The sequence below is a fragment of the Teleopsis dalmanni genome, chromosome 2, assembly GCF_002237135.1.
Source record: "Teleopsis dalmanni isolate 2A chromosome 2, ASM223713v2, whole genome shotgun sequence".
In the NCBI taxonomy this organism is placed as follows: Eukaryota; Metazoa; Arthropoda; class Insecta; order Diptera; family Diopsidae; genus Teleopsis; species Teleopsis dalmanni.
Window position 1 is genome coordinate 45,030,053 of NC_051847.1, and position 12,434 is coordinate 45,042,486.

The 12,434-nt window shown below is 30.3% G+C and overlaps 2 protein-coding genes across 2 annotated transcripts; one reads left to right on the forward strand and one right to left on the reverse strand.

Annotated features, from left to right (window-relative positions):
- Nucleotides 1–2,699: 2,699 nt before the first annotated feature.
- Nucleotides 2,700–3,353, forward strand: LOC119686210 (40S ribosomal protein S19a-like). The gene is made up of 2 exons (XM_038100721.1): nucleotides 2,700–2,847; nucleotides 2,920–3,353. The coding sequence occupies exons 1-2, from the start codon at nucleotides 2,777–2,779 to the stop codon at nucleotides 3,326–3,328; spliced, it is 480 nt and encodes a 159-aa protein (XP_037956649.1). The 5' UTR covers nucleotides 2,700–2,776; the 3' UTR covers nucleotides 3,329–3,353.
- Nucleotides 3,354–7,090: 3,737 nt separating this feature from the next.
- LOC119683642 (putative nuclease HARBI1) lies at nucleotides 7,091–8,049 on the reverse strand. Its single transcript, XM_038097429.1, has 2 exons — nucleotides 7,695–8,049; nucleotides 7,091–7,647 (listed from the first exon to the last, which is right to left on the reverse strand). The coding sequence occupies exons 1-2, from the start codon at nucleotides 7,860–7,862 to the stop codon at nucleotides 7,144–7,146; spliced, it is 672 nt and encodes a 223-aa protein (XP_037953357.1). The 5' UTR covers nucleotides 7,863–8,049; the 3' UTR covers nucleotides 7,091–7,143.
- Between the last annotated feature and the right edge of the window lie 4,385 nt (nucleotides 8,050–12,434).

The window sequence follows — 12,434 nt, forward strand, 5'->3', positions numbered from 1 at the left end:
TTAATTTCGTAAAAATAAAATTAAGTTAATTTTAAAAGTGTTCACACTGCCCCAATTTAAGAAAATCATATGTTTTTTGTTTACAAATCGAATGTTAAAAGTTACATGCTCCAAGCACCATTTATATCTGGGAAATTTTAAAAGTTGATTATTATAATTACAAAGTATAACATTCAGTAGTTTTATTAGCTTTAGTGGATTTCGGGTATGGGAATTATTTTTTTCGTTTTATTTTAAATTAAATTCAAAAATTTACATTGCTTTCAAAATATTTTCCCGGTTTTATTTTAGTCAACTGTCACGGACATTTATTTTGAAAAAAATGTAACTTTTGAAATTTCCCTTAATTTCAGGCTTCGTTTAAATGAAAATAAGGACATTTTCCCTAATTTTGTTCTAACCTTAAAATTAAATTTTATATGGAAAAAACTTCTTAATTTCGCTGAAACAAAGATGAAACTAAGATATTCACGAAATTTAGGGTCATTTTAACATAGTATAAGAGGTGTCTGAACATAGTATTAGATTCTTAAATACTTATATATTTGTACTTATACAATTACCTTCTTTGTACAATCACAACCGATAAATATAATATAATATTTAATATACTGAAAATATAACACACACTTATTATTTTCTTATTTTCATTGCCATAAACAAAATATATATGTATGTAAATAAACTACCTTATATAATTTTCTTTCAAAAGTAATTATGAATGAATTAGTAATTATAATTATGAACATCTGTAATTATATAATTATTTATGTTTTTAATAAACAAAAGTAAGCATAAACCATTTAAACTATTACTTTCATTATAGTACAAATTAAGTCAGCAATTAAACCTAACAGATATACTTGCCATTCATGAGTTTGAGTAGTGATGGGCGCATTCAGAACGTAATACTCATTCGCACAAATGGGCCATTACTCGTAAATTGATATCTCATATCCTTTGGCAAATGGCTTTAATACTTACGAGTGTCTCTCCTTCTCTGTGCTAAGTAATTTTCATTAGTATGATGCATGTGTGTGTAAGTGTGTGTGTGAGTGGGCTCATGTGCACTGATTACGTTGTGCGCTTTTGTGCGCTCGACATTGAAAATGACAAAAGTGTCAAAATTATAAACACTATAAGCAGAGGACATCATAATTATCCTTTTAGCAACGTTTCATTGTTGGGCATTTAAGTGAAAAATGAAATGAGACAGTTTGATGACAAACAAACGACGTGTTTTTTGCACAGGCCTTTATAAAATTTATTACACCATCAATTTACAAGAAAAAGAGTAATTTTACAACCATTTACAATCTCCTATTTCATACTTACCAGTATAGCAAGGATACGTCGACAAAATATGTGTGAAAGTGATGCTAAAGTTTCGTTTACCTATTGCATATATTGTATGGAAAGTGTGTTAGAGAGAATTTATATTTTTCCATAATTTTAATATCTGAAATAAAATATTAAATAAATAGCATGATTTCCACTATCGAATATTTCGAGGCAGTATATTCTATCTTGCTTATAGTATGTTTACACCTTAGCTCATCTTAGTGAAGTTGTTTGCAATTTTTAATTATGATAAGTTTAAGTGTTTACACTTTAACTTCCAGAGTTTAGTGAATAGCAAACTGCACAAATTGAACAAAAATAAATTTTATTTATTCGAAACTGAATTTTAAATATAAATCGTTACCATAAATTTTCTTCGTTAGAGGTTAAATTTTTAAAATTAATAAGAAAATAAAATAATAAAGTTTTCCTTTATTTTTTATTTATATTTATTAAATAAAATCATTCAATTCAGTTAAAAAATTATAAATTCATTTCCTACTATATTTATTTTCAAAATTCTTTCTGTTTTTATTTAAAATATATTTTGATTTTTGAGTCTATTTTTCTTGATATTTTAATCAAAGCTTGCACCCAGAATTGTTGTACTACAATTTTTCCAGACAGTCTTTAACGAGGCAATTGAAAAAAAATTAACAAGCCCTTATTTCGTACATAAATGGACTATGTGTGCCACGCTTCTCGAGGTAAAACTAATAACGGAGCTTACTATCATAGTATAATACTATGTTCAGACAGCTTCTAACCTCAAAACTGAATTTTGTATGGAAAAAGCAAATTAATTTCACTAAAACGAAGATGAAATTAAGATTTTTGCAAAATTAAGGTTGGCTGAACATAATATAAGGATTGTTCCACGAGCTACTAGTAGTAAAGCTCAAGTAAACACAAGTAAAATTTAAACAAAAATACACGAAAATTTGCTGTTGAAACGCAATTGTGTATACACAGTGATACTCAAAGTTACTACGAGTAGCTTGTGGAACAGACCTATAATCTTACTACAAATTCTAGAATTTTTATATAGCATTCGTGAGTGTAAATAAATGCAATTATCGCATTATTAAATAATTAATATGATTATTTTATATATTATATATATTATAAAATTATAAATTATTATTATAATATTCTTACTAATATATTAAGTAATGTTGCATATAATTATAGCTTTAGAAATATTAATAAAAATATATAATGAAATTAATATATTGCAAATATTTCCGAACGCTTTTAATTTGATATGAAAGGTGTATATCAAAATAGATATTCTCTGGTGTATATATAAATCACTGCAACTAACTTCAATTAGGATGATTTTTCGGGTTGCGTCTTTTGTCTGCATATCGCTTTCCAGTGCTACGGAAAAAATTATTTACAAAAATTGGTAAAAATCGTAAAATTTATAAACAAAATGGCGCGTTACTTACATATAAATCGCTTTGAATATGATTTCATAGTTTTGTTGACTATTAATCTTAAAAAGTAAATATATATAGATAAAAGATAATGATCTCAGTAAGTAGTAATTTTTGATAAATATTAAATATTTTTCAGAAGTAAAAAACTAAAAATGCCGGCGGATGCAATACTTTTCAAGGCCGGTAAGTGCAAGAAACTGATCCCTATTAATGCCGATTGGTTTTATTTGCGATGTGCATCAATATTGCGTCGCATGTACAAACGCGGTCCGATTGGTATTGGTAAACTTCGTGAAATGTATGGTGGACGCCGTCGTAGAGCTTTTCGTCCCCGCTACTACTCTATCGTAGCTGATGGTCTTTTAATCATAGTTCTAAAAGCTTTGAGCCAAGCGAAAATGATTAAATTTGTTCCAGGTGGTCGCACATTGACTTATCGTGCACAACGTAAAATTTATCGTCTTGCTCAGATAATTGCTCATGTCGATAGAGAAATTTTGGCAATTAAGCAAAAACAATTATTAGCACAGCAAAGAAATATGTAATAAAATTAACTATAAATAAAGAGTATTGAGAACATGATGAATATAAATTTAATTTTTATTTAATTAGAAACTTAATACGAATGTAGATAAAAAATCTTCGTGTGTAGATAAAAAATATGGTGAAGATTGGGATAAACCTTAAATCCATAAAAACCGAGTAATCTTTTTTTTCAATATTGAAGAATGTTCGTTCGTATTACATCGGCCAAACATCGGCATCGCAAAAACCAATTGAGAAAAATCTACTGAGAAGTATTATGTTTATAAGAGAAAATAAAAAAAATTAATGTCCAGAGTTGCCATAGCAACAGTTTTAAGTAATACAAAAGATCATATATTACAAAGTAGAAATGACAATTACAATTCAATTTTGTAGGTATTTACTAAAAATCGTTCACAGTAGACGAATTTTGGCGATTTGAGTGGCTTATTAGTTCAGCGGTTGGACTAAATAAGCCAGCAGTGTTGTTGTTTCATATGTTATTTTTAACATAAGTGGTTGTTCTTTTGTAATATGTATGCTTACAAAAGAAATGGCCTAATATTGCCAATTTTTAAAATGTTGGGGTATTTTTTTTTGGTTGTGACTAAATTTAAAAGGAAATCTTGATATGCTCACTTTCAATTCGCCATCAAAAATAACCAGAAAGAAAAAACTTATAGAAGCTGTAAAAAAATCTTAACTTATTATTATATTATCTTATAATAATTGTTAAGAGTACTTAAAAAATTATGCGTCTTTCCTTAAACCGGAAAGTGTGAGAATTAAATTATTTACGGTTTATAAATAGGCTTCTTGGCACTTTTTCTTCAAAACGTACTGAATTTGAAATAATTTGCTTCTAAAAAATCCAAATTCTGGCATTTATGACTGAACGACACTGCTTTGCCTAAGTGACGAGACACAGATGGCCCGGCTCTAATGCTAAAGTTTGAACCGACACATTGGTTTTTCTCTCACTCTCAATTTTTGAATTTGAATTAAAAACAACAACAATTTTGCTCATGCCGTGCCCGTGACACTCTACATAATATTTAGACAACAAATATATTTAAGCCCAATTTTTGAATAAGTAAGAGAGGATTTTCTTGCTTGGTAGTGAGTAATGACTAAGAGTAAACTCTATGCAAGAGGTTGTTGTAACCACGATTAGAGAGCAGAACTACTTCGAAAACCGGATGATGTCGTTTAAAGGGCCAGGAATTATGGGTCTTCTACTTCATATTATTATTAAGTAGGTCGTTCGGCAATATTTTATTTTTTTTTTAAATAAATAAAATATTTAAAAATACTGCGCTTTATTTCACTTACCTTAAGTAACTTTTAGTTAATTATTTTATAAAATCATTTATATGCAAATATTTATAATTTTTAAAATAAAACTTTTATCTGAAAGGAAATTATAAATTTAAGATATTTTTTGAAAACATGTTTCTTAAATTAAATTAAGTGAATATGCAGCGATGAAAGTGCCAACGCTTCATCAAACTCCACTGAAATACACACAAGCCAAAAACAAAAAAAAAAAAACATTTTGATGAAAATATATAAAACAATACGTTTCTTAAAATTTAAAAGCATTTTTATAAAATGTTTTTATTCCATGGTTGGAGGAACTTTTTTATCATTTTAAAAGGTATTCGGTTGACTGCGAAAACGCAGTATTTAAAGAGTGTCAAGCAGCCTGAAAGTGCGCTACATTTAACTGCGAAAACATTTCATCACGCGACTGCATTAATGTGCGGAAGCGTTGGGCTGGGATGTCGAAGAGTAAATGCACCAGTGCGTGTTTGATATACGCGACACAGAAAATTGAGTGAATGCATTTTCAACCTCTGCTTTAAAAGGTTAAATTAAATCAACAAAATTAAAGGATTCAATGAAATTTTTATAAAAAATAATATGAAATCTGGAAAGTGAAGAAGTGATGATTGTGAATATGACGAACGTTCTTTTCTGACATTAAAAATATTTATATTGGCATTTTTTAACAGAAATTTACAGGAACTTGTGAATATTTTTTTCAATACCTTATTTAATTTTTTTTTTGTCGCTGTTAAGTGGCACTTTATATTTTTAAACTTTTTTGGTGCTTTAGTTAGCAGTTCCACATTTCACTATATTAATGATATACATGAAAACTCTCACTTATTTGGTTATTTAATTAATAACATTTTTTTTTAAGAGTTTATTGATGCATAAGCTGGCACTTCAACTTTTGTTTATATATTTATATATATATTTGAATAAAACGGTTTTTTTGCTAATTAAGTTAAATTGAATTCATTGAAGCAATTGGAATGCATTGTGATAGCAAACGATCCTGGACAATTTTTAAATCATTTATTTTATTCATCAATATTTAATTCATATAATTTTTGTTCTATAATTATTACAAATTTGCTGTCATCAAATAAAATTATTATACTCACTTTTCTGTTATGAATTGTTTGGTAAATAAACTTATACGTGTTGTATTTATTTTTGCTTAAAATATAAGAGTTGGTAAATAAAATAAATATTAAGTTAATAAATAATGAATTAAAATTATAAAAATGTTAACTTGTTCATTATGTGCGATGTCCAGATCACTTAATGATCCAGATCACTTAAGCAATTTTTTTTCAGTTATTTTTATTTATTTACAAGTATACTAAAAATGTTCTTAAATTATTCCTAACCCTATACCATGTTCCAAGCTCCATGTTCTTAACTTAATCATATTATATTTGTACATCCTCTTCAATAACCTCATTATCATGTGCGATTTAATAATTCTTCAGGGTCCAGACTGCTTACACAATTTTTTTTTCAGTTATTTTCATGTTTTTCTAGTATACTAATAATATTCTTAAATGGTTCCTAACTCTATACCATGTTCCTTGCTCCATGCTCCATGTTCTTAACTTAATCATATTATATTTGTACACCCTCTTCAATAACCTCATTAACATGTGCGAATTAATAATTTTTCAGGGCCCTGACCACTCAAACTCATTTTCTTTCAGTCATTTTTATGTATTTACTAGTATTCTTATAATGTTCATAAATTGTTCTTAACTCTATACCATGTTCCTTATTCCATATTCTTAACTCAAACACACCCAATTTGAAAGTCGTCTTCTGTTTCCAATTTTGTTACTTTTGAGAAACTTTTACGATTTCTCTCGGTATTCATTCTCATTATATGCCTCATATTGCCACATATTTATAAGTATGTTCTTCTTAAGCTAGTCCTTATGTACTCCAAGACACTTTACTTTCAAATATAGGAAACCTATATGCGTTCCTTGACATTATTGCCGGTCAGGCAACTGAACTGCTGTTATATATACTTTCAAAACCTATATGCGTTCGTTGACATTATTGCCGGTCAGGCAACTAAACTGCTTTAAACTCTTAGCCTAGTCTTCCCATTAAGTATTTTGAAATATACTGGCATGCTCTAGAATTCGAATCCGCATAAAAAAATTCGATTTCAATTTAAATTCACATTTTGGTGCTCTGCTTTTTTCATTTCATATGCGATTTCACAAATGAAATCGAATGAATTTGCTTGCTCTAGAAACCGAATCCGCATAAAAACATGTGATTAAAACCACATATCGAAATAGTTGTGAATTTAAAAGTAGTGAAAATAACATGTAAGTATAATTACATTTTTTTGGAATTAAATCAGTTTCAAGTTATGTAAATAAAGAAAATAATAATTTTGATAATTTTTTTTTTTAATTTTAAGCTCCAATAAATAAAATAAAATATTTTAAGAATTTATTCATTTTTTTGTTTTAATAAAAATTTTCCTTAAATACTACTAACGCAAGCTATTAGCAATGTCATCTCTTATTGTATTTGCTTCTCTACTAGCCGATATTTCACTTAGTTCCTCTTCATCTTCATTAGCAAAGTGAACGTCTTCGACATCCTGTACCTTGTAGTATCTACAAATATTATGTAGCGCACAGCATACATTAATAATTTTGGAAACTTTTTCGGGCTGGTATTGAAGAAGTCGGGCTAGACACCTGAAGCGGCTTTTCGACACACCAATTGCTCGTTCAATAACATTGCGTGCAGATGCGTGTTTCACGTTAAATTTATGCTCCTGTGTTCCAGGCTGCGGATCTCTGTATGGCGTTAGCAAAAATGGCTGAAGGGAGTAGCCAGCATCTCCTAAAAGCCAACTTCCACGTTCACCGCTCTCATAGCACTGGCAGAAGTAGTCGTGTGCCTTGCTTACGCACCATATTAGTGAATCGTGGCTAGAACCAGCGCGCCTAGCATTCACTGCTCTAATCGTCATTTTGTAGTCGCAAATCTGTACATATTGAAAAGAAATTTCAAAAAGAACTTGAAAGTCCTTACTATCATGGCGTTAATGCTGAAATAGCCTTTCCTATTATAAAAAAGGTGGTGGTCACGATGAGGCTTTGTCATTCTTATATGTGTTCCGTCCACACAACCTACCACACCCGGAATCCCGAATTTTTGCATAAAGTGGCGCTTAGACGCACTCCGCTCAGCGTCCGACATTTCTAATTTTATCCATGATGGGCAGATGCGCCTTTCCAAAATTGCGATAACATTTGTCAAAATTTTTCCAACAGTGCTCCTACCCAAAGCTATTTGCTTGTCGATGCCTACCGCTTTTTGAAAGCCCCCTTCCGCTAAAAAACGCAATGTGCAGGCCAACTGAATAGAACTTGGTATGGATGATAACTTAACGTGGGGTGTTACGACTTTTACCAGCATGCAAAAAGCATCTTTGTTCACCCTGTAATAATTTATAAAGCTAAAAGTATTCGTTATTTTTCGTTGTTTCATCCAGTATGAATTAGCCACTTACGTCGACTCATTCAAATCTAACGGATTGCTGCAATCTCTTAAAATCCGTCTTTTTATTTTTTCATTTGTGTGACTATTATTTTCAGCTGCCACCAATGCTAACATTCCGAACATTTTATAAAAACTGTTTTTTTTTTATTTTACTTATTAAAATTTAAAAATTTCACTTAAGAGCATTGAATATTTTACAAAACGTCAACAAATAGATGTTTAAATTCATTTTATTCATTTTGAGTTCATTTTGAAACCGCATGAAAATATTCGATTTCTGGAACACCCAAAACGGGTTCATTCCGTTTCAAATTGAATTTCGATTTGAAATGAAGTCGAAATTCAGAGCATGCCTGATAATGTCCTTTAATAACCATAGAAGTTGACGTTAGCTGCTTGGCTTGTATTTTCTATGTTTATTTTAATGAAGCTTGTTTTGGTCATCAACATAATTATATAAAAACAAATCATTATATTAAAAGGGGCTTTGTATACCACGACCACCTATACGATCATCGTATCACCTTTTTCATCGTATCCTTTCAGTCATTGAACAAATCTTTATATTTTTATTAAAGAAAATGTTGAATAATTGCATATGGCTTTTATGGTAAGTGTTAGAACGAAATTACCCACTTCACTAAATTGTTTAACTTCAAAAATTTAACTGTATTTAATTTATATTTATTTACAAATACGAAAGTTATATGTATTCTTAATTACCACAAAGTTACAAACATCTTTCTCATTCCTATGTCCTATACTGGCATGAAGTGTAGTTAAGCCTATTTAAGTAGCCCCAGCAAATCTTTTCAGTGACACAACACTGTCACGTGTCCCATAACAAAGCAAACAAGCGAATTAACAAATAATCCTTGTTCGTGCTGAAACCCAAAGGACACTAAAAAATCTACACATAATAAGCGCCACAACAATCAAAAGCAGCTCCTAATGAGTGCACATATAAACACTCCTTAAAAATGCTTTCACTTGATATGTTGTTGTCAGGATTTTAAGTGTCCTTCTGTTATTTAATGTAAAAAAAAAGTTTTTTCAATTTAAAAGTTGAGTTTTTGAATTTTTACTTTTTAATTTTTTTTTTTTGTTAAATGAACTTGTCATGCCCATAAAAAATAAGGCTAAGTTTTACTTGTTTTCCTAACATGGCACGCCTATATTCCATTTAATAAACTGAGTGGAGGATATGTGGAGCTTTCGATTTCTATATTTTCACGTGTCATAATATTTAAGTGAATTATTAAACAATTATATGAGAGTGTATGTACTGATATAATAAAAAAGTTTTTGAACTAAACTTTCAAAAACCTTAAATAATATTTAAGGTTTGCTAAAGGATACCTTAATCCTTTTCATAATTTCATACAATTTCAATTAGTAATTAGTCACTTATATTAGCTAACGTCAGTTCATATATTAGACTTTTGTTGAAATATATTTAAAAAATTATAAAAGTAATAGTAAAGTGTTTTTGCAGACTAATTGGTCAGGATTAATTCTAGAACTTTTTTTTTTCATCGATATTTCGACTTTAGTCTAAAGTCATTATCCGGAAACTGGTCAATCGTTTGGTCACAAAATAATAAACATATAAAAGTTATAGTATTGATATAATTTAATATTTTATAAAAATGTCACAGCCAAACAATATAAAAAAACATTTCGAAATTCTTTAAACCCTTACATATTCCTTCTCTTAAAATCTAAACACAATATATTTATTTAATTTTTAAATACACTCTTTGGTCCTGAAATGGAACCATAGAAATTCTAAAAAATTGAACAGTTAATAGTTTATACAGTTTCTTACTTTTTCCAACGAAATTTTAGGCGAAAATATTTGCAATTGGGAGAGCTTGTAAAATATTAATCCCTTACTATATATCTAAAAAGAATACCGTTGTACTTTAGAATTATAGTCAGTTTGTTATTCAAAGTTTGAATTCATCCATCACAATTTCTTATCTCTTCTATCAACATAGAAGAAAAATCGATACCTTGAACGAAGCGCAAAATATTTCTGAGGGATCTGGATTCCAGAACATTGATATAAATGTAATAGTTGCTACATACATTGTGACCGAAACGTTTCCGGAAATTTTAAATAAAACGCAAAATTCTTAATCTTCATCAATATTTATTTTATCTCCTTCAAAATATGCTCCATTAGAAGCGATACACAAATGCCAACGTTTCTTCCAATCATCAAAACATTTTTTATAGGCGCTTTCCGGTATGGCTTTGAGTTCCCTCTGCGAATTCTGTTTTACGTCTTATATGGATTCAAAACGCGTTCCTCTGAGTGGTAATTTGAGTTTGGGAAACAGGAAAAAGTCACACGGTGCAAGATCAGGTGAATACGGTGGCTGTTCGATGGTATTTATTGAATTTTTGGCCTTAAAATCGTTGATAATGTTGGCTCGGTGCGAGGGAGCATTATCGTCATGAAAAATCCATGAATTATCCTTCCACAATTGAGGCCGTTTACGGCGGATAGCTCTCACGACCGATGCCTAGCTCTCGTGCTATCTCTCTAACACTCACATGAGGATTTTGGAACACGATTTCCTTTGCCTTTTCAATGTTTTCGTCGGTGGTAGAGGTCGAAGGTCGTCCAGAACGCGGCATGTCTTCGACGGTCGTACGACCGTCCTGAAAGGCTTTGTACCACTCATAAACTTGAGTTTTCGATAAAACTGATTCCCCATAAGCCTTTTGTAGCATTCGCAACGATTCTGCACACGAAATTTCGTTCGAAACACAAAATTTGATTCAAACTCTTTGTTCAATATTTTTTTCCATTGTTTTTTTCGCAACGCACTACTGAGGTGAACTGGTTTCAACAGCTGCCGTAAAAGAACTGTCTGACAGATCGCGCTCATTTTTGGCATAGTAATTAAGGACAGTGCTGCCAAACTACATAAACTTAAAATATCGAAAAATATACAGCGCGCGAATTTTAAATGAGAATTTCCGAAAACCTTTCGGTCACAATGTATGCAAAAAGAGAATCTGTGAAGTGACCAATTTTTCGGAGCTATATTTTACACTACTGAGAATAGTTTAAAAAGTTATTTATATAAAACACGTTGAAATAATGAATTATATGTTGAAAAGTCTGACAATATGTAAAACTAGTAGGTTAGGTTTGGTTAGGATAGGTTGTCAAACTTAGGCCTATTGGCCGATAAGGAAAAAACTCAGATCTTTCAAACTACATTCAACTTTCGGCAAAGTTTAAAATGCTATTTAATGGAAGGTCTTGCAGCTGTGTGTGTGTGTGCGTGTGTGCCCAAGATCCTCGAAAAAGAGGACTCCCAGAGGCGGCGCCGTGCTTGTGCTGGGCAAAACACAGCATATAAGAGACACTATCATCATCTTCTCCACAACTGTGACAAATGTAATTGAAAGGAAGATTTAATCGTCTAACATGGTTTTCTAATCTGCAATGATCTGTGAGTTGTAAAACTAGTAAGTCCACATGATCTGAATGTAGTCTTGATACATATTATCGCTGATAAACAAAGTTAGAATGTAAGTTCTTTAGTCTATTCAAGAGCAGACTAAAATTCACTTCTATGCATCTCCATATCATGAAATTTTAAGAGCAAATTCCTAAAAGGTCAGTTTTATTGACGCATGTAATTACTAAGAATTGACCTCAGAAATAATAGATATGTCTCTAAATTGACTTATATCTATGCTATTGAAGAACAGACGCTCTTCGTATCCAGACATTTTTATATTACACAATGAGTGAAAGAGTTGCCTTACCCATGGAGGTATTAGTAATTAACCTCCATTGATAATTATGACTTCAGAAATAAAAGAGGAAATTTATAGAAAAGCCTCTTAATTGACTTAGTTCTTGTCTATTGTATAGCAAACTGAAATTCTTTTGTATTACGAGTATATTTCTGTTCATCTCTATGACACAAAATTTTAAGAGTGCGTTTGAAAAGGTTCAGCCTGATGTATCAAATTCCCAATAGATATATTCGCTAATAGAACCTATTTTTAAAAAATCTCTTTATTTTGTCATTTCGCTACTATATATTGTCTAAGGAAACACTAAACCAATTAAGAACTATGTAGAAATATGTGTTGAACTCTATCTGAATAAAAGTTCGCCGCAATTAAAATCAAATAACTAAGCAATTAAAATGCTGTGGGAAATGTTGACGTTATTCTTACTGTTAAGTATTGTTTTGATATAAAAGCCATTTAACTAAATTTAGGTATTTAAGTCAA

What these genes read in the sequence shown, in the direction of transcription:
- LOC119686210 (XM_038100721.1), top strand. Translation starts at nt 2,777, where the DNA reads ATGGCGCGTTACTTACATATAAATCGCTTTGAATATGATTTCATAGTT. An exon ending in TTGACTATTAATCTTAAAAA is followed by an intron (nt 2,848 to 2,919) that starts GTAAATATATAT and finishes AATATTTTTCAG; the next exon opens with AAGTAAAAAACTAAAAATGC.
- LOC119683642 (XM_038097429.1), bottom strand. Translation starts at nt 7,862, where the DNA reads ATGTCGGACGCTGAGCGGAGTGCGTCTAAGCGCCACTTTATGCAAAAA. An exon ending in TCAGCATTAACGCCATGATA is followed by an intron (nt 7,648 to 7,694) that starts GTAAGGACTTTC and finishes CAATATGTACAG; the next exon opens with ATTTGCGACTACAAAATGAC.